The sequence below is a fragment of the Drosophila nasuta genome, chromosome X, assembly GCF_023558535.2.
Source record: "Drosophila nasuta strain 15112-1781.00 chromosome X, ASM2355853v1, whole genome shotgun sequence".
Classification (NCBI taxonomy): Eukaryota; Metazoa; Arthropoda; class Insecta; order Diptera; family Drosophilidae; genus Drosophila; species Drosophila nasuta.
This window is the reverse complement of record NC_083459.1, coordinates 24,094,337-24,117,764: the sequence shown is the minus strand read 5'-3', so window position 1 is coordinate 24,117,764 and position 23,428 is coordinate 24,094,337. Positions and strand designations below refer to the sequence as shown.

At 33.7% G+C, this 23,428-nt stretch overlaps 1 protein-coding gene and 1 long non-coding RNA gene across 2 annotated transcripts; one reads left to right on the top strand and one right to left on the bottom strand.

Annotated features, from left to right (window-relative positions):
• The first annotated feature begins 1,840 nt into the window (after positions 1-1,840).
• On the top strand, positions 1,841-4,924 carry LOC132795679 (putative uncharacterized protein DDB_G0282133). The gene is made up of 4 exons (XM_060806537.1): positions 1,841-2,987; positions 3,073-3,190; positions 3,355-4,139; positions 4,251-4,924. The coding sequence occupies exons 1-4, from the start codon at positions 1,841-1,843 to the stop codon at positions 4,922-4,924; spliced, it is 2,724 nt and encodes a 907-aa protein (XP_060662520.1).
• Positions 4,925-19,714: 14,790 nt separating this feature from the next.
• Positions 19,715-20,647, bottom strand: LOC132795973 (uncharacterized). Its single transcript, XR_009633489.1, has 2 exons — positions 20,421-20,647; positions 19,715-20,359 (listed from the first exon to the last, which is right to left on the bottom strand). It is a non-coding gene; the product is annotated as an uncharacterized LOC132795973 (long non-coding RNA).
• Positions 20,648-23,428: the final 2,781 nt, after the last annotated feature.

Here is a 23,428-nt window from a genome sequence, read left to right as displayed (position 1 = left end):
GTTATTGGCATGACGAGTTGACAACCCTGGCAGCCATACTTATGCGTTCCATCAGTCTATCTCTCTCTCTTTTCCTCCCTCCCTTTTTCTGTCTCTCTCTTTCATACTTGTTGCTGTTGATTTGATTTTATTGCCTGGCTCTGTCAAGCGAAAATATTTAATGCCAATATTGCAGTTTGCAGCATATGTGTGTGTGTGTGTGTGTGTGAAGCAAGCTTATTAGCCAGGACTCTGCCTGGAGGCATGTTGCAACACATTGTTGCAACTGTGTGCAAGAGCGTGCCACATTCACCATTCCGCTCTCAAGCTTAGCTAAACGTTGTCATAGGCACTTAGCTGGAGCCCAGGCTCAGGTTCAGTAGCATGTGGCATGCGGCATGTGGCATGTGGCAAAGAAATTGCCAATCGCACACAGTCAACAGACATTCTCAAGCACCCAGGCTAACGAAATTGCTTTTGCGGTTGCCTCCTCATTCCTCAACTTCTCCCACTCCACACGAATTCTTTCTCATTTCCAGCTGGTCCACTTCAAAAAATGCCGCCGCAGGTCAACTTCAACTTCAACCTCAACCTCAACTTCAAGTTTCATGCCCTTACAACATTACCAAATTACATGCAGCCATTTAGGCAATACAACTAATTTGTGTTAAAATTCCATTAACACCAAAGACTGTCGATGGGCACAACAGGAAATCAATCAGAACGCGACAACGATTTCAATCACCACACAAAAGTGATTGCTGACAGCGCACAGTGGCTAAATTTGAATTATTCAACAGTAAAATTGCATATTTGAATACATTTCCAACTTAATTTCATGTCTAGTTTGCCATGATTTCATTCTTTTGAATATTTATTTCATTAAATTTACTTAATTAATTTCATTTTAATATTCACTTTATATATAAAGCTAATCATTGAAAACCCAATTTAATTTAAGTCATTTTTATTTTATTGCTAATAGTTATTTTAAATTCTTTATAAATCATTCTAAAAATGTTCTTCTATTTAAGTAATTCTATATAAGTAATTCATGTAGTGTTCAAAATTCAATTCAATTGAAAGCCTTTTGTTTTTTTTATTTATTTCTTTTAAATGTTTAAAATATTATTTATAATTATTTTAATATGTTTATGAATCTTTCTAAAAATATATTTTAGTAATTCGTTTTTATGTAATCGCTATTCACTTTATATATTAAGCTATTCATTGAAAATCCAAGTTAATTTAAGGCACTTTTTTTATTTTATTGTTTTTAGTTATTTTAAATTCTTTATGAATATTTCTGAAAATATATTTGTAAATAAAAGCTATTCACTTTATGTATAAAGCTATTTAATAAAAATTCTCTTATATACAAAAAATATTTAAAATAATAATAACATATACGTATACACTTAACCAATTTAGTATTTAAATTAAGTGAAAAACACTATGCGCAACCAACTTAACAAGGCAGATGGCAAAAAGGCGCAGCCAACTTAATGCGGTTCATAGTTTTTAGGCGCAGCCAACTTATTGTGGTGCTTAGTAGTTAGGCGCATCCAACTTGATGCTCAGCATACTAAAGCAAAACTTAAGTTGGCGTTGCAAGCTGACTTTACAAAATGTTGTTCTACACATTGTGAGTAGAGAAATAAAAGCTGCAATAATCAGACAATTAGAAGAGAAGGCACACGAACAAATCTGCAACAAATTTTAGCAACCACAAAAAAAGATTGATGAAGAGCTGGCAATTGGAAATTGGCAATTTCATGTGGCCGCAGGCGTGCTTTATTAATTGAGCGGAAGTCGAGGTATTTAGCAAACACTAATTTGAGGGGGGCGAAATTCGCTAATCATGGCAGAAGAGCAGCAGCAACAACAAGTTGAAGATGTGCTTCAGACAGCGAGAAGCAAGTTTAGTATTCAAATCACATCGGCGACAACAATGCACATTGAGATTGCCCGCGAGCAATGCAAATCGAGTAGCTGCAACATTTCCACATTGCTGTTGCACAACGGGCGACAATATGCCAGCAATTTTGTGGTGAAACGTAAATGGATTGCAGCCATGCAACAACAACTGCTGAAGTGGTCGTTGTCGTTGCCACAGCAGCTGCCGAAGGAACCATCGGCCAACGATACACGGCAATTGTTTTGCGACAACTGCAATCAATCATTCAATATAGCTTTGCAGCTTTGCTTCGACATTGAGCGTAGCATTAAGTTTAGTTGCCAATCGCAGGTCACGATCATCGAGTGCTTTAATCACACGCCAAATGGTCGCTCACGGCTGCTGACTAACGGCAGCAGCCACAACAATAGCAATTGTAGCAACATTGGAGACAGCAGTAATAAGAGCAACATCAACAGTATTGACAACAGCAATGAGATCAGCAACAGTATCAGCGATGGAAAGAGTAATGACAGCAACAACAACGGCAACAACAACATTGGAGAATGCAGTGATAACAGCAACGTAGATAGCAACATCAATGAGAATAGCAACATCAATGAAAAGAGCAACTGGAATAATAGCAACAACAGCGTCAGAGATGGAAACAGCAACATCAGAAGCAACAACATTGGATACAGCAGTGATAACAGCAACAGCAACAGCAATGACAAAAGCAACAACTTAAGCATCAGCAACGAAAACAGCAGCTTCAATAAGAACAGTAACAACATTAACAATGGAAATATCAACCACATCAACAACATCAGCAACAATGGCGACAGCAGTGATAGCAGTGATAACAGCAACATTAATGACAAAAGCAACATTGACAGCAACAGCATAAGCAATGACAACAATGAAAATATCAATGAAAATATCAACCACATCACCAACATCAGCAACAACAACATTGGAGACTGCAGTGATAACAGCAACAGCAAAATCATTAACACAAGCAACATCAATGTTAACAGCAACATCAATGAGATGAGCAACAATATTAGCATTAGCAATGGAAATAGCAACGACATCAACAACATTGGAGACTGTAGTGATAACAGCAACATCATTGCTAATAGCAACAACATCAGCATCAGCAATGAAAATAGCAACAGCATAAACAATGAAAACAGCAACATCAATAGGAACAGTAACAACATCAGGTATGGAAAGAGCAACCACATTAAAAGCATTGGAGACTGCAATAACAGACTGGATAACAGCAACATCATTGAGGAAAGCAACATTTATGTTAACAGCAACATCAATGAGGACAGCATCAACATGAGCAATAGAAATAGCAATGATAGCAGCCCAAACAACAATGTTCATTTCAAATGCAACAGCAACATCGATGAAGGCAGCAACAACGGCAGTGATAACAGCAACAGCAACATCAATACTGACCACAACAGTAATGATAACAGCAACATCAATGTTAACAGCAACATCATAAGCAATGACAGCAACCCGAACAACAATGTGAATTTGAAATGCAACAGGAACTGCAATGTCAGCAGCAACATCGATGAGAGCAACGACACAGACGGCAACTCCGAGAGCGACAGGGAATGCGTGATCAACTGCAGCGATAAGGATCTTAATTTGAATGCACGCTTTGTGAATTTGGTTGATTACGTGCAACTTGCGGAGAGCGAAGCAGCAGCAACAGTTGCAGCAACAGCATCGCTGTACGTTGACTTTCAATATGCGCGACAAATGTGGCCAATGATGATGGGCAGCGAAAGTGTCGACACTGATGAAGATAAAGATGGATTTGTTAATGGTGATGAAGATGTTGATAATGAAGATGTTGATGATAAAGATGCTGATGATAAAGGAGCTTATGATAAAGATGCAGATAATAAAGATGATGAAGATGTTGAAAGTGTTGAAGACGTTGATGATAAAGATGTTGATGATAACGATGCTGATGAGAAAGATGTTGATGGTAAAGCAGTTTATGATAAAGATGCAGATGATAAAGATGTTGCCGATAAAGATGTTGATGTTGAAGATGTTGAAAATGTTGAAGACGTTGATGATAAAGATGTTGATGTTAAAGATGTTAATGTTAAAGATGTTAATGATGATGAAGATGAAGAAGAAGATGTTAATTATGATGAAGATAATAAAGATGAAGGCTTTAATGATGATGTTGGCAACACTGCTAAAGATGTTGCTGATGATGTTGGCGACAGTGCTGAAGATGTTGAAGAGGAGACTGAACAAGCAACCGAGAAAGAGAACAACAACGACAACGACAACCACAACGATGACGACAACGACAACGACAACCACAACGATGAAGAGACCGAAGAGGAGCAGCAAGATGATGAACGAACCCTGAGCTGGGACAGAGATTTAATCGATATTGTGTCCGTGCAGCGTCAAGTGCGTGATCTAAACGAGTTGAGTGTTCGATTGGTGCAAACGAACAACACGAATTCGCTGCCGGTTGTTTGTAATATTGACTTGGGCTCGTACAATTCAATAGATAACATCGACGACCAGTGTTTGGAGTTGGACTGCATTAAAGCTGGCATCGATGAATGGCTGCAGAGCGAAGATCGTTCCTTCGAAACGAACTTGAGTCGTCCACTGCGTCGCCTGATTGGCGAACTTCCAGCACAGACAGCGCTCGAAGAGCGTCTCACTTGGTTGATCGACGAAGAAGCTAACTATATTGCTCCTGCTGTTGTTGAGGATGAGCGATCGTCGCGTTGGCGTTTGTACCAGGATTTGTGTTCGCCTGATGTTCGGTTTTTAATACGTCAGAGCATCAATGAGCTGGCGTACTTACAACAGAATTTGAATCGCATCGATGTGCAGCAAGAACTTAGATATGAGAATGACGAATCGGATGAGGAGGAAGCCAGCAGCAGTTGCAACTATGAACCGGAGTTGGAGTTGGAAATTGTGCCGCTTGCCTCGTATGTAAAACAAACAGCTGAGCTAATTGCCCAGATTAAGACAACACTTTAAGCCCAACAACGAATTCGGTTTGAATATTATTCAAATAAAATGCGATACCCGGAAAGAATTGATGCCCGCATAACTTTTATTGCAATTGCTGCTTGGCCACAAATTTGTGCTGCACCTTTGGCTTTACCTTCGCAAATCTCTAGCTCTGGCCATGACGAATGTCTTTTTTATTCAATTTTATTCCTCTTCTCCTTCTTCCTTCTCAAATTTTCTTTGCTCTCGCTTTGTGCTTGCTGAATTTGCCTTGCGAGTCGCTCAACTTTCTTATCAAGCATGCCACAAATTGTATTCATAATTTTACATCGAAAACTTTGGCGGTTCCTGAGTTATGTTTAGGTTATATCTAGGTTAAAGCTTATGTTCTCTAGCATATTTTAGAAGAGTTTAAAGAAACTCCAGCCATGATTTGATATTAGATAGACTAAATATTATTCAAAGTTACAGAGCAATGTTCAAAATTGTATATTAAATTCCATATTTTTTTTATAGCTTATGAATTCTTTTTAAATTTATCGTAGACTGCAATAAGATATAATTCACATTTTTGAGACATAAATACAATATGTAATATTGAATTCTTTCCTCACGAAAAAGAATTGTGGAGAAATGATAAATAAATTGTAATAAGTGTGTACTTATAAATATACCAAATATTGTAATATATACTAAATACGTAATATGTGGTAAATACTCATACTATATTATATACTAAACACTTAAATATATACTTGATATTATAATATATACTAAATACGTAATATATAGTAAATACAATACTAAATATACTAAATACTGCAAGTTTTTAAATATTGGAATATATACTAAATATAGCATATGTGGTAAATACTCATAAGTATACTAAATTTTAATAAGTACTGATAAGTTTAATAAATATTGCAAAATATACTAAATGCATAATTTATGGAAAGTACAATACCAAATATACTAAATACTGGTTTAGATTCTAAATTTTGTAATATATACTAAATACATAATACATGGTAAATACTCATTAGTATACTAAATTATATTACAGTATTTATGAATATAGTATATACTTAATGCGTAAAATAATATATGGTAATATAAGTATACTATATACTAAAGACGTAATATTATATATGATACAAAATTACGTATTTAGTATATACTACACTATATTACATAATTTAATGGATACTTAATACTTTATACTAAATACTAGATACGTTATATTAAATACTATACAATAAATATACTAAATACTATAATATATACTAAAAACAGTCTTCAAAGGTTATGAGTTCATTTCAAATTAGACTTGTGTTAAATTGGAACTGTGTAGAAGAGATCAAAAGACTACGTTGTTATGAACTCGTGAGTTTATGAGTTCATATTAGAATGTCTAATTTTTAACCAATAAAATATGAAAACAAGTATATTTACGAGAATATTAAATTGCATAGCTTCAGCTTTAAAAGTTCCAGAATTTGCATAGGTTATAGTGTGTCCAGTAAAAAAAACAATAAAATAAAGTAATGCTATAATATTTTGATCTAATAATAAGATGTTTGCTCTTCAAACTATAAGATTTTTATCTTCTTATTATTAAGAACTTGAATCATACATCAAATGTTCTTGAAATCAAAATGTGTTTTCTAACACTAAGATTTTCATGTTCTTGACACACTTCTTAGACCAAAATCTTGATCTTTTTCATATATTTTCAAGGGTCTAGCTTTTATAGTTTCTGAGTTTGTATTGGCTATGCATTGATTGCACTCGATGGAATATTTTTCAACAAAGTTCTATTGAGACTACATTTGTATTTAATTTCATGGCTTCAGCTTTTATTTAGCTGAACCTATTTTCTATCTATATAAATTTAATTCAGAAATTTACAAGTTCATTTGTATAAAAAAGTTGTATGCTTAATTCAGTGAGGAATTTCCTATCGACAAAAAATGCAATAAATTTTTAGATATGAGCAAAAAAAGATAACAATAACTATAAAAATGTGAATATTAATTCGTTTAGAGCATTCCTGCTTCGTTGTTTTGGCGATTTTATGCACTTTTGCTCCTGCTTTGTTTTGCAGTTTTAATTAAAACCAATTTATGCCGATAAATTGAATTCAATTATTTTATTCTAGTTCAGCTCTGTGGACCAAAACCGACCCACTGCACTACAAGCGTTTTATAAATGGATTTCTTTCATTTTTGCTGTAGTTGTTCTTCTATTCTCTTTTTCCATTTTTTTTTTTTTTTTGTTGTTTTCATTTTCGTTTTTGTGCGGGAAAATGAAAGGCAGCATTGCTTTCTCTCTCTCTCTCTCTCTCTCTCTCTCCCTTTTTGTGCTCTGCGGTCGGTTGCCTTGTTAAGCTCTTGTTTTGTGCCACAGCAGCAAGAGAACGAAATAAGGCAAAATACTTGAGAAATGATTATACCATTGAATAAATCAAATATTTTCACATTGCACACAGAGACACAGCTGAGAGTCAGCTAAAGAAAGATAACATCACCTCGTTTAGTTTTTGAGCTGAAAAATACACAGAATTATTTTTCTGGCCAGCTGTCAGTAGCGTTGTTAAGTTCTTATTTACTAGCGCAAAACAATTAGAGCTCAAATTGAACAAATCAACGTGATTAATCACAATAAATATTACTTTCTTTGCAATTAATCTGTTTAAATTTTCAACTACGTTTACTTGTTTCAACTATTTTCTGATTTTAAAGTAGATATTATTGTAAGCAGCTTAATATAATATTTTATTGGCTGATAAGATTTTTCCAAGTTAGTACTATAATTCGATTCCTTTAGTAAGCATAATTTATATGTACAATTAAATTTAGGTGCATGTAAATTGTGATAATAAAATGAGAAAAAGTGTTCTATGCCCACGAAAAATAATTGTGTTTATCAAATAAAAATATTGTGATAATTACTCATAAATACTATATAGTATATATCATAGAATATGATAAATATACTGAATACTATAATTATAAACTAAATAGTGTTTTAATACTTAATACTGTTAATACAATATATTTGTATAGTATATAGTTTAAAGTTATAGCATTATCTTCTTTATACACTTAATAATATACTAAATACTATGCTAAGTGCAGTATTTGTATTTGTATACTGCATTTAGTTTGTAGCATGGTATTTAGTATATAGTATAGTATATAGTTACAGTATTATTTTCTATGTACTAAATAATATACTGTATGCTAAATATGTAGTCAAAATACTAAATACTATGCTACATACCGAGTACAGTATTTAATATACATGTAGTTTAAGTCATGGTATTATTTAGCATATACTTAATAATATACAATATAATAAGTTTTTTTTATCACATATACTAAATACTATACTACATACTAAATACAGTACTTAGAATATATCAGAAATGTAGCTTAAGTTTAAGTATTATTAAGTTAATACTAAATGTGTAGTCATATATACTAAATACTATACTACATCATTTAGTATTGCTTAGCACGTACTAAATATTATACTGATTTCTAAATACTTTACTTCATACTAATTACAGTATTTTGCTTATAGTATAGTATATAATTTAAAGCTATAGTATTATTTGCTATTTATTAGGTTATATACTAAATAATATACTATATTCTAAGTATAGTATTTGTATTTGTATACCCTAGTTAGTAAGTAGTAAATTATTTACTTTATAGAATATATTAACACAATTATTTTCTAATCAATAGAAAATAGTCAATATTTATACAATTATTTAATATACTAAGCTCATTATATCGCACTACCGAATTATACGGAACTGTGTATTAAATATATAAAATGAATCTTAAATTAGTTAACTATTTTAATTTAATTACTTAATTGCTTTAAGCGCTAACAGCAGAAAAATGTTTCTGTTGCTTTAGTTAGTTTTAAACAATTGGCAGCGAAAACGTTTCCGCCTTTTTCTTTCAACTGCAACTTAAGACATTTACACCCTATTTTTATTCCCCCCACTTTCATGCAACCCCCTCCCCCCGCTCCACACTCTCACTGAGGCTGCCGTGAGGCAATATAGTTTGCGCATCATTAATTCCAACTAGATGCATATAATCCACACACGATTCTTCAGCTGCTGTTGTGGCAACATTCTATGTGTGTGTGTTTGTGTGTGAAATGCTTGAGGTAACTGCCCAAGGCAAGGGGGCGGGGTCAAGGGTTGCTTGCGGTAAGGCGGGAGAGGTCAGAGTTCAGAGAGAGAGAGAGAGAGAGAGAGAGCTGGCTGTGCATGTGTAGCGGACACGTTTCATGTGTTAACGAGTTGGAAAAATTATTATTACATTATTATTTTGTCTGCGAGTAATTCAACAGCAAAAACTACAAGGTGCAAGAGTGTGCGTGTGTGTGTGTGTGTGTGAGGCTTACACTAACAATAAATTTCAATTTTTCACACTCGCACACACGCATTTCGCTGTGTGCTTTTTTGTTTTGGGGTGGCAACCCTTAAGCAGCTTGCGTTCAGCAATTTATGCGCTATACGCGCCTTGGCTAAAATAAATTTACAACTTGCAAGCACACAAACACACACACAGACACACATACAATCACACACGTTCCGCCTGCAATCAGAGAGCAGAGTTGTAGAGTCGTAGAGTTGCCACCCCTTGGCAAAACAAACTTAAGCTTGGTTTTGTTCTTGGTTTAGTTTTTTACATCTTGCTTTCCATTTTCCCCTCTTCCATCTCTCTCTCTCTCTTTCTCTGCTTCGCGTGTGTGTTTGCTTGAATTACGAAAATTTTCTTGCAATTAAAATTTGTTGCTTTCTGGGTATCATAATTTTATAAGTTTTGCCAACGCAAGCAGCAAAGCAGCAAAACAAACTCGAGTTGTCGCAAGGCGACGTTGAATTTAACAAATTACAAAAAGCTTTGCTTTGCATATTCATGCCACGATATACATATGGCGGTTGTCTGCTTTCTGCTTAAAATATATGCACAGCTATTAGTAAAATATTACGCACAAGTTGCCGTTTCACTTAAAGCTTAAGACGCCCAGCATTTGTTACATTTACGAGTACAAAACAATCTCGGTTCACATTAAATGCAGCTTACAAAACACACACACACACACACACACACACACACAACAATCAGCAGCATTTGCATTTCGCTTAAGTAAAAATCATAAAATAATTTAAATTTACAGAATTTTCATTTAAAGAACTCACCCGCATATAAGAATGAAAGTGTCGACAATAGTTAACTGAAATGAAAGAAATGAATATTAGGCATTTAAATTGAAATATATATAATATAAATATACCTAAAAAAATGTTTAAATATACTATATACTTGGTATATCAATATACGACATATCTTACTGAAATATCACTTAATAAATATACATAAGAAAAACTGAAGTTTACTATGTTTGGTATTTTAAAATACCTATACAAGCAATGCGGTATATTCTACACCTGGAATTTTCAGCCAAAGCAATTAAAAACAGGCAAATTAAATGAATATTATAAATTTCAATTTCAATTTGATGTAAGTAAAAGTAGTAGTAAATTTCTTTTCATAATTATACCTAAAAATATACTTAAATATACCAAATACTATATTTGGCATATCAATATACTACCAAAGCAATTAAATACAAGCAATTGAAATGAGTATTAAACATTTAAATTAAAATTGTTTTTAAGTTAAAGTAATAGTAAATGTGACCCCTAGTAGTAAATGTGATACCTAAGAAAATACCAAATGCTATATATTTGGTATATCGATATACTACTACCTGCAATGTGGTATACTGAAATGTTACTTAATAAATATACCTAAACAAAATCATCAAATACACCAAATACTATATTTGGTATATTAATATACTACCAATACAATTAAATACCGACCAATGATATGAATACATTACATTTAAATTTAAATTTTATTTAAGTTATGATAGTTGTCAATGTGACTTAATAAATATACCTAAAAAATATCAAATACTATATTTGGTATTTCGATATATTACTACATGCGTACCTAAAAATATTATCAAATATACCAACTGCTATATTTGGTATATCTATATACTACTACTTGTAGTGCAGCATATTATTTATATTAAAAGTGTAAGAATCAACTAATTTGAATAACAATTTCTAATATTCATCATAAATAGAATTAAGTCGCCACGACACTTAATAAATATACCTAAATAAATTCATAAATATGCCAAATGGTATATTTAGCATATCGATATAATACTAAAGTAGAAATAGATATCGTTTGATAAATATGTAAGCTTTAAAAATACTTAAATTTACCAAATGTTGTTTTTGGTAAATCGATATATTACTACATGCAAATATACCAAAAAAGTATTTAAAAATATGTTATAGGTTGGTATATCAATATACTACTACATGAAATATGGTATTTTCTATACTATAAGAGACGTTATCTGCAGACGCCTTAAAAGTCTAAAAATTTAATAAAACAAATATGCATCAGTTTATAAATAAACCTAATCAATTATCTAAACAGAATAGCAATGTATTCTAACTTGTGGATGATTCAGCTATGCAACGGCAGCTACGAATTATTTCCATGTCACAAGTATTTAGCTTTAATGCTAAGTACAATGGAAATAAAACATGAACATGCTGCTGCAGCTGGCAAAATTGTAATTATTACGTATACGCAATGGAGCCCTGAGCAACTAAGTGTAAGCCAATGCTCGAGGTCACAGCTTAATGGATAGCTGTCCCTGTGCTGCAGCTGTGCCAAAGATCTGTACACTGACACAAATTGTGCAGTTAGTCGCGATTAAAGTTTTTAAATATTCAAGAGAAAGAATGTTATAATTGTTTTCTTTCTACTTGTCAAATATAATATTTGTATTAAATTGAATATTTTATTTACAGTGCAAAGTAAATTCAGCTGAGTATCATCATTTGCTTGCTAAGGCCACAAATGCGTCTAAAATGATGTTAAGCACTTGTGCACAAAGCCTGGCAACTCTGGCTCTGGCCTTTCTGCGTTGATGGCATCGGCTCATTTATAAATCGACGACAGTAAATTATAAATGGAATTACTATTACGAGCAACTAGCTTGCAACCTTTATATGCAAAGCATGTGTGCGCACTTACCCCCTTACAATTGAGCCATCATCGAGATAGAGAATAAAGGAAAGAGAGATACTGACACACAGAGACAGAGACAGACGGAGCGCATTAAAGTTCAAAAGGCAAACGACAAGTAACGAGAGGAAGAGCACAAACTTATAGCAGGCAGTGTGAAATGCTAAAATGGCTGCGGTGCCTGGCAGCAGATGTCGCTGAGTGGGCGTTCATCCACAGTTGATCAGCGGCCCACAAAAAAACAGCCTAAGGATGACATCAGACACACACAGAGAGAGAGACAAATAAATAAGCCAAAAATACTCAAAGGGCCAAGAGCAAATGTTCAACTAAAACGGTTTTCGTTTATTGATGCTCAACTTTCAGTTACCCTTTGTTTAAGACACATCCAAGATAATTGCATATAAAATTCAATGAGATTTAACTTAAATGCATCGCATTGTAAGTGTGCATTGTAGATTATTGCGTTATTCTACTCAACTCGCAGTCACTTTATATTTAAGCACACATTCAAGGTAAGTGCATACAAAACTAATTTAGATTTAACTTAAATGCATATCATACAACTTAATATTTCAGATTAATGCAGTTAACCTATATTTAAGAGCATATCCAAGATAATTGCATACAAACTTTTATGCGATTTAACTTAAATGCATTGCATCTAAGTGGGCATTGTAGATTATTGAATTATTTTACTCAACTCGCAGTTACTTTATAATCAAGAATACATCCAAGCTAATTTTATACAAAATTAATTTAGATTTAACTTAAGTGCTTAGCATATAACTGCAAATTGTAGATTATTGCATCATTTTGCTCAACTCGCAGTTAATTTATTTTTAAGAGCACATGCAAGATAATTACATAGACAATTTTATGTGATTTAACTTAAATGCATTGCATATAACTGCATATATCAAATTGCTGCATTATTTTTGAGGTATTCGTAGTGATATGTCCAATTAATTTCTAAAATTATTCAACATTAATACTAAAAAAATATAAAAATAATGACAAACAGAATGCAAAACTCAATTAACTGCCCATATAATGAAATTCTTTGCAATTAAATGCAAACAGCTGATAAGTTGTATCAATCATTAGTGCAATATATATAATAAACAGTAAAAACAATGGTAAGAAATAATTCAAATATCATTTTGATTTTAATGCAATAAGCATATTGCACATAATTGCAACATTTTTTTGTGCTGCTTCATTTGCAATGAAATCAGCATTATTAGTATTGATAATTTCTCTTATTTAATTGCACATCTAAGATAATTGCAGACAAAATTGTATGTGATTAAAGTTAAATGCAATGCATATAACCGCACACTTCAGATTGTTGCAGTATTTTTGAGGTATTCGTAGTGTATATATGCAATTAATTTATATAATTATTCAACACTAAAAATAAACTCTGAAAATAATGACAAAAATAATGGCAAAGATCATTTTTTGTTGCAATTAAATGCAAATATTTTGAATATCTTCTTTTTGAGAAACTTCAACTCAACGATGACCAAAATTTGCCTTTAGTCATACTGTCATCAGCTTTTGAAATAATTTTTTAAAGGGTATGCAGAGAGAAAAGATGAGGCCAATGGCATTTTGCAGGCGAACAAACAATTCAGTTGCTCTGCCCATTGCCAGTTGCCTATTCAGTCTCAGCTCAGCGCCTCGTCTTCTACTTCCTCCAGCGACCTCAAAAGCCGAACCCTCAAAAACCAAACCCAATCCCTAGCAGACAGCAGACAGCAGCAGGCACCTCAATATAGATGTAAACAGTTCGTTGTGAGGATTTGCGCTTAGTTGTGAGAAAAAAAAGTGAAAAATAAAACGAAAAGGTTGCGACATATACGCGAAGAAGCTGAAGGAGCTCCTCGTTCTCGTTCTTGGCCTCGTCCTTGCTTAGCGATGAGATGGGAGACAGTGGGAGGTAATAGGAGGTAGTATAAGGTAGTAGCTAGGAAGGCTGAAGGCTGAAGGAAGGCGGCGAGGCGATGTAACGACGACAAGGTCGAATGGCTTAGGAAGTAATTTTAGCATTGTAAATCCTTTTGGAAAATTATAGCGACAGTCAGTTTGTAGTTAGTGGCAGGCAGCGAGTATGTGTGTGTGTGTGTGTGTGTGTGTGTGTGTGTGTGGCAAGGTGGCACGATGTTCAAGGAATGGTTGAAAGAGGCAGGAAAGCTATCATAAGATCAAGCGCGCACACAAATTGTGTTAGCTGCTCCAAGTGCACGAAAATTGCGCACCAATAACAACACAGTCTCACACATACACACACACACGCTCACATATATACACACACACACTCAGTGACAGTCAAGCGCGAAAAATTCATATGACATTCGAAAAGGCTTCTCGCGTTTCTTGGGCTTCTGCTTCTGTGCGTTCGCGGCATCAGCTGAAGACAAGCAAAGGACTTGGCAATTGGAATAGGAAGCACACTGTCTGTAGCGATGTGGGAAAGCCCCTGTAGAGAGAGGGCAAAGGGTAGAGGGTAGAGAGGCGGGCATATAGACGCACATAAATTTGCTGGGCGCTCTAGCAAAAAATAATGCATGCATTCCCAATTTCAAAGTGCCTTCATATAAAATATGTGCGGCAATTCAAGCACACATGTACACACCCACACACACACACACACACACATGCGGATGTCGTAAATACACTTACGCACATTACGTTATAGCTTCTGGATTTATTTTTGGCATTTGTGACTGTCGTCTCAAAGACCAAACTAAGTATGCAAATGGTAACTTAATGGAATCTTCCAAATGTGCACTCCAAATAATACCCCACACACACACACATTACGTCGGGCTTACGTTACGTAAGGCCAAGTGGCGTCACTTAATAGGCTTACGACTGCGGCTCATTTTAAATACTTCGCCACTTGGCCGTCTATTGATGAGGGAATTATGCTGCGCTTTAGACTACAATGTGTGTGTGTGTGTGTGTAAACTGTATGGCTTAACTATGTATTACGTTGGCTTACGTTACGTAATAAAATATGCACAGACAGCTTAAGCTGCTCTCGTTGAATTGCGCTTCAAACAGCTTCACAAGCAAGAAGCATATTTGAAATATGTCTTAAATCGAATTTCTTTCAGCTTACGTGATACGTATATTACTTTACGTAAGGCCAAGTGGCGTTACTTAATAGGCTTACAACAGCGGCTCATTTTAAACACTTTACCACTTGGTTGTCTATTGATGAGGGAATTATGCTGCTGTTAAGTCTACAATGAGTGTCATAAACTGTAAGGCTTAACTACGAGTTACGTTACGTGACGTAAGAAAAAAGGCACAGACAGCTTTAGCGGCTTTCGTTTAATTAAACTTTGTGTTCTTTAAACAGTTTCACAAGTGAGAAATATAATTGAAATGTCTTCAAAATAAAAGTTACTTTTAGCTTACGAAATACGTGTATTCCTCTTACGTTATGTAATGCTGTAAAATTTAGAAAATTTGTTTTTTTTTTTCAAATTTATATTTACCATAATTAAAATGTGTTTAAAATACAAATTGCTTTCAACGTAAAAGTAAAACGTATATTTCGCTTACGTTACGTAATGTAAAAGTTTGGTTTTTTCTATTTATATTTACCGTTTACCTAATTTGATAAAATACTTCCAATAACGTAAATGCTTTGGCTTAATTCTCTTCAATATATTCATAAAAATGCATGAAGCAATCTTGGTTAACTCCATAAACTTACGTAACGTAATAACTTTAGTTTATTATGTGGAGTGAATTCAATTTGAAATATTAAATCAAAAACTTTGCCACAATCCAATTGAATTTGATGGCAAGCGACAAAGTTTGGCAACGTAACGTTATTGAATGCTCAGTGGCACTTACGTCATAACGTAAGTTACAGTTATGGAACTCAATCGATTTCACAGACTGACCCATTAAAAGTTGACAACGGTTATTTATTCGATAAGACTGCACTGAGAGAATTTGAACATTCAGTCGTTAAGCATTGCTTTGGATATTTGAAACTTTGACAAAATTTCATTTCACTGACAAATCAATTGTCTTATGAAAGGAAACTTTCTTAAGCTTGAACTCTCTGATTTGGGTTTTCGTTCTATTTTTTTTGTCAGTGCACTTGCATTGGATAGATTGTAGGCTGCAAGTTTCTGGGTGCGCAAAAGTTTATGGCCTGCCTCCTGGACAAAGTTCGCAATGCGGTTTGTTGTCTCTGGATTTGTTTGCAGCTTGTACTCACTGTGTCGCTTCCTATTCCCCATCTCCATTTCCCCTCTTCTCCCTCTTTCTATCTTCTGCTGTCGCACACACATTTGACATTTGGCATTTTTGTGGGCAGATTGAAATTGCAAAAGTCGGCTAGCAGCTACTACGTTGAGAGCTGAGACGTCGAGCGCGACTTGGCAACTTGATATTTTATTTGAATGCAATGCCCAAATCTAAATCCAACAAGTAAGCATAAGTTAAATGTCTTTGCCTGGCTCATAGATATCCTGTATAAAAGAAATCTTCTGTTGCAACATTCTTCACCATTTCGAAATTGTTTTATGATAATAATAAACTAATTTTTGTTGGAAATCATTTTTTTTCCAAATAAATATGAAAATAAATATATAGAATAGTGGGGTTTTATTCTGAAAATATATCGTAAAACACTGAAATACCGTATTTTATACTTGGTATATTCAACATATCGACTAAATACTTAAATACTTAATACTTAATGCAAAATTGTATATAATAATTAATGAATGCAACATTGCATATGATCAATGTATCTTATAGAAAATATTTCTGAATAAATAAATGTCGAAGAAATGTGAAAAATATTTTAAATATAATATTGTGCATAACATTTAATTTCATAAAAATATAAAATTACGTTTAAAAGGGATTTCCTTCAAAGCATCTGAAATAAATGTGAGACATACAGCTGTAAACTTTGAAATAGCAGTGCTTACGACCTACGCGTTTAAAGATATAATGCAAATTGATTAGCTTTGCATCGTTCCCCTAAATTTATGTCATTGGAAATCCAACTTGGTTGAAGATTTTAAGCGACAATGAACTTCAAGGATTTTTTCTCTCAATCTAACGGGACTTTTCCTTGTTTCTTATCTCCATGTTTAAATTAACAAAAACAATGTGCAAGCAATCAACTAACAAAAAGGAATATGCAAAAAAACTTTATGTAGTTGTCTGTCTGTCGCACTGCTATTTCATTGTTCACAGCTGTATGTGAAATGTTAATTTACAAACATTTTGAATTACTATTAAAATAATGTTATTGTTTAAATGTGCTCATATTATGAATATTATAATTAGCATAAGAAACGTGATCACATTTAGTTTTAAATATGCTTCCCACTTGATCTTATGATTAGATGAGCATCGCATATCGAAAATTAAATCGATGTTGTGTATTTTACTTAGATTTTACTACGATGGCTTTATTTTGTAATCAACAAAGCAACCCGGAAAATATATTTGTATATTTGCAAATTCTAGTTGCAAGTCAAGCAACCTTTTCAAGTGCATCGCTTGCTTACAGGGTATGCGTAGCCAAATCCCAGTTAATGCAGCTACGAATGACTGCAGCTACTTACAAGACACACACACACGCTAACACACACACACATACACATAGACATAGACATAGACATAGACATAGACAGAGAAGCAGCTGCAGCAAGAGTTACTGATGCTGCCGGCTAACGGATTTTCTTGTCTATTTTGGCCAGATTACTTGTGGCCAAAGTCGATGCTGGCTGGCTGGTTGGTTGGATGGCTGGCATGAAAACCATGTGAGAGATATATGGCTAACTTCAAGGTTTGCCTTCGCCATCTTCTTGTTGTTTTGGGCCTTGGCGAATTGTGGCAGATGGTAATTGGTAGATCTGTGCAAAAGAAGCGAACGGATTGTTGCGTATACGCCGCATGTACGCCCCGAAAATGAGAAACTTTTCGCCTCAGCAGCAGCAGCAGTAACAGCAAAATATTTGGCTCAAAAGTATTTCGGCTATTTGTATATATAATACTTGTATACTTGTGTTTTTGCGCAAAAACACTCACAAAATGTTTGCAGCTCATTCACAATCTTTGGCATAGTTGAGAGTTGAGTTGCGAGTTGTAAGCCGCAAGTATTTGCTGCAAAAGCGAACCGACAAAAGCGGTGCAAGTATGTGCGAAAGGTAGACTTTAAAGTAAGTTTTTCGGGTATTAGCAAACACTGCCACAAGGCATTACACAACACTAAACGCCGCTTGACATTGCTGCAACAGCATCGCATCGCATCGTATCGCATCGCATGGCAGCCACAAAAATTAACTAACAAAAGCATGGCCAAAGAAGCTGCAACAACAATCTTCCAAAATAGTTTTCTCGCCCCAGCTTTTAGTGTCATCTTATGGTAAAGGCTTATTGCAGCTCTTCTCGTTCTCGTTCTCTTTGTTGTTGTCTTTTGCTGTAGTGCAAATTACACAAATTGAGTAAAGACCGCAGGGAATTTGGAACAGCTTAGCATTGACAAGTGGCAAGTGGCAAGCTTCTTTCTCTTTTTCAAGCAAATTTTGGCCACAAATAACATAGCATTATCATGAGCGGCAGCTTTGAAGTTCATTTGTCATCGTTATCAATTATCACACACCTGACTGACAGAAGGAGAAAAGAAGTTGCGAATCTTTATAAGATTTTTAGCTTAGCAACACATAAGGCGGTATTGTTCTTTAAAATATACCGAAGAAATACTAAACAGTACAATATATATATATATATATATATATTTTTTTGTATATCAGTACATTTAATATACAAAATAAGTATAACGACCCAATACTTAAATTGATTTTTTATATGCTTTATTATATATTATATTCTGCATTTGCTTATGTAAGTGAATTGGGTAGGAAAATACTAAAATATATTATATTTGGTTTTAAAATATACCAAATACATATACCGAACAAAAACTTAAATATACCGAGTGGTATAAAAAGGCATATTTGGTATATTTTATGAGTAATTCTGCACTTCAATATGTAAATAAGGTACAAAATTATTAAAATATACTGCATGTTATATTTGGTATATACAATCTACCAATTATGTATGCCGACCAAATTCTTTCATATACAAAATGCTATTTTATATACATATAAATATACATATACTGAAATGTGTTTTTTAAATTGATATTTTCTGTATATTATATATACAATATACTACACTTGGTATATCTTTGGAATAACATTTAACTTGCTTATATAAGTACTCACTACCTCTTCTCAATAAAAACCAGGCTGTGCTGTATTACTATTTAAATATACCGAAAATAACTAAAATGTACCATATGTTTTATTTGGTATATCCAATATACCAACTATGTATACCGACCAAATGCCAAATTATATATACTGAAACGTATATTTGTTATACTTTAAGATCAATATTGCATTGTTTTGCTTTTATAGGTAGAGTGTGGAAAGGCGCTCTCTTACATCGTCTAAGATAAGAGAATATACTGAAAAAATACTAAAGTATACTACACGATATATTTGGTATAACCAGTATACTAAATATGTATATTTATCAAATACTTATATATTTCGAAATGTATATATTAAAAATAAAATTTGCTTATATAATAAAAACAAACATATTATCGAGGTAACAAACAAATGTACAAAATATACTGAACGCAAATCGAAAATAACAAAATATATATGTAAATCACAAAATATTAAACATATGAAATGCTTTACAAAATATGTGTGTAGTAATTAGTCTGGACAATCCACAAAATGATGCGAACTTCATATGCAAAAGAAGGTGTAAAAACAAGTGGGATTCATATAATATGAGATTTCCTTGTGTTGAAAGTTGAAAGTGTGGAAAGTATAGCAGGCAGTCTGATTGAACAGCAGGCAGTGATGCAATGATGATGAATGTTTCGTATAAGTTGTATAAAAAATATAGTTTGTGTTCTCTGTGGCACTTTGAATTAATCCATTTCCAATTCTTTGGATAGCGATTCAAGCGTTGCGTAGTGTCGTTTCCTTTTTTAGCCGGAAGTTCTGGGATTATGTATATGATTATATTTTTGCGTCTTCTTTGGGAAAGCACATAGTACGACTTTAAATTTTGAGTGCTTCGCAATCGAATGCGAATTAATAACGTTACAAAAAATATCTTCATGGGCTCAACAACATTTGAAAGTCTTAAACAAAATATGTTCGTCAGGAAATGGAAAAAGAATACAGCATTCGAAACGGTTTTTTCTCATCTTTCCTTTTCATGTCAGCTCCTGGAACATGTTTTCTGTTATCAAGTCATTCCTTTTACAAATTTTTTCTTTGGCTTCTTACCATTTGAAACTTGTTTAATGTTTGCAAACTTATTTGCATTGTTCCTTCAGAAGTAAGAACATTAATTAATGAACACAAAAATAATCCTAGAAATTATCACAAACTAAAAGCGAAATAAAATTTTTTTTCCAAGTCCAAAGTAAAAATTTAGACATGAATTTGATCTTTCCTTTTCGAGACTTCGAAATGGAATGAGAAAAATCTGAACGAACTGATGGAGCAGCTCTTTGACAGTTTCAACGCCAACTAGAAGACATATTTTTTTGAGCAAAAGTAGTTTACGTATTTTGTATACCAAAAAATACAGATAAAAAAAAGCGATGCTTTGCAGCTCAGAGTTGATTTTGGACAGCTTTTGCTTTGCACTAAAATGTCAAAATTTAATTTAAAATTAAAAGCAAATTAATGTATTTGGAAAATTGTATTTTAGTTTGTGCAGCAAGAATAAAATATTTTTAAGAGCGAACATAAAGAAAAAAAGAAAGCTACAGTCGACCACCAACTACCTAATGCGGTATTATTCTTCGAATATACCAAATTAATATACCAAAGTCTGCATATTGTATATACAGTTATAATACCCTTCTATTCAATGGTTAGTATTATATAAATTTTTAGAGACAATTCAATAGAATTTGAATTATGATCGGGCTTAAATGAAATTCCCAACAAATATACCACATAATATACCAAAGGATGTATATGGTATATCGAGTTATTATACCTTTTATATTCCAGCTTTAAGAACTAATGTAAAAACTCATAAATATAAACTTTTTTAAAGACAACCAAATGAATCATCAAATATACCAAATAAATATACCAAAAGCTGTATGTGGTATACCTTTGCTATTCCATGCAAAAAAGGTTTTAAATCTAATGTAATCTAAACGCATAAAATTAAATGTTTTTAGAAACAATCCAATAATAATTGAGTTATGATCGGCTTTAAAGAAAATCCCCGTCAAATATATCGCATAATATACCGAATATATGGTATATCAAGTTATGAAGCTATAATACCCTTTTTTCCAATACAAAGCAGATTCGCAAACCAATGTAAAAACACATACAATACAAACGTTTTTAGAGACAATTCAATTGAAATTGAATTATGATCGGGTTTAAAGAAAATCCCCGTCAAATGCTTGCATAATTTATTTATTAAATTAAAATTCGTTAAATGCATTTAATTGTGTCTATAAATATTGTTAAATATTTTATGAAACAAACTAAACATCAAATGGGCAGAGAGGCGAAAAACATGGAAAACATGCAAATGGAAGCGCGAAACGGAAACCGCGAAAGCCGCAAAACCGGAAAACTAAACACGAGCGACACATCAAGCGGGCGAAAGGTGAAATGGGAAAAGGGGGAGTGTAGACAGACAGACAGATAGAGAGAGAGAGAGAGAGAGACAGAGAAGTTGACCAAAGCATTGAATTTTTGGCCAGTTTTGATGGCGGGCACCTGGCAACTCGTTAGCGCTTAACGGGCCCAAATGTTATGGCCAATATCAATATTGACATTAATTTGTGCTGCGGCCCAAAAGCTTTTGAAGACCGCACACACACTTCATCATCCCCTTCCCACCCCCTTCTTCCTCATCCCCTCTGTTTTTTTGTTGTTTTGCTTTATGTAGTGAAAGTGCTTTGCTTGGCGCATCTAACTCGTTGCAAAAAAACACAGGCTGGCTGGCTGACTGGCTGCATTAGCCCATATCGTATATCATACTGCAGCCCCCGATCCCGATCCCTTACCCTTCCTCTACCTCAACCCTCTCCCTGGAATAGGAAGCAAAGGAAAGCAAAAAAAAGTAAAGCGGGCAACAGAAAATGAAAAATGCCGCAGGACCGCGTGGGTTTCGTTCGGCAGCGCGTTGCCTAAGTTGCCACAGTTGCGCCACACATAAATTGTTATCAAATTGATGGCAAGATAGTCGACTTTTTGCTACCCTGTAAAGCAGTGAAATAAGGTGAAACGAGTAAGAAAGCTACAGTCAGCTCTGAGATTCCCTCTAACCATTGTGATTAAAAGCAAAACATTGCGGTATTCAATTTAAAATATACCAAACTAATATACTTCAAAAATACTGAAAATATATCAACGCATATATTTGTTATATTAGACAGTGCTGTATTAAATATAAAATATACCAAAATAATATACTAAGAATATACCAAAGGCGTAAGTTTTTATATTATACAGTGCAGCATTTAATTTAAAATGCACCATATAAATATAACACAAAAATACTGAAAATACACCGATATTATACTATAGTATTATGTACGTTTAAAATATACTATAAAGCACAAAATATACCAGATTATCAGCCAAAGCAATTAAGATCTCTAAGACTAAGAATGTGGGTAAACAGAAAACAAAACAAAACGAAACAAAACAGAAAGAAAATTCCAAAACCATTCTTAGCTCTAATTAAAGTATTAATCTAGAGATATAAGAGTAACCTTTTCTTACTTTTAAAATTGTTTCAGCTTATGTTCAATGAAAAGACGCGATATTCTTCAGAGAATTACCCATATACAAAATATTTCGCGAATATTTTTGCCAAGTCAACTCTTACTTTTGCATTATAAAACAAAGCATTGAAGTAAATAACTCTGAACTCATCCTTTAATTAACAAGTTGTAAGCACTGCAACTGATTGTAGTCAGAAGCTAATCTACCCTTGGAGACCGTTCACTTGCAGGGTATGCAAAATGTGAAATTTGTGTCGTTTTTTTTTCGCTGTACTTTTTTTTTTTGGTCGGGGCAAACACAAAGAAACAGAAACAACTGCGAAGCATTTGCATTAAAGGCAATGGCAAAGGCGTAAACTGCTACCCAAAAGGAGGAGGCGTGGCACATGTATGTGTGTGGGTGTGTGTGTATGTGTGTGGGTGAGTTTGCTGCAGGTCACCGTCGGGGTTATTATCATGTTAAAACTGCAAAATGCAATAAGTTAGCTGGCAAACCGCGTCCTGGCCAACGGGTGGTAGTCAGGC

What these genes read in the sequence shown, in the direction of transcription:
- LOC132795679 (XM_060806537.1), top strand. Translation starts at nt 1,841, where the DNA reads ATGGCAGAAGAGCAGCAGCAACAACAAGTTGAAGATGTGCTTCAGACA. An exon ending in CATCAACAACATTGGAGACT is followed by an intron (nt 2,988 to 3,072) that starts GTAGTGATAACA and finishes CAATGAAAACAG; the next exon opens with CAACATCAATAGGAACAGTA. An exon ending in TGCTGATGATGTTGGCGACA is followed by an intron (nt 4,140 to 4,250) that starts GTGCTGAAGATG and finishes ACAACGATGAAG; the next exon opens with AGACCGAAGAGGAGCAGCAA.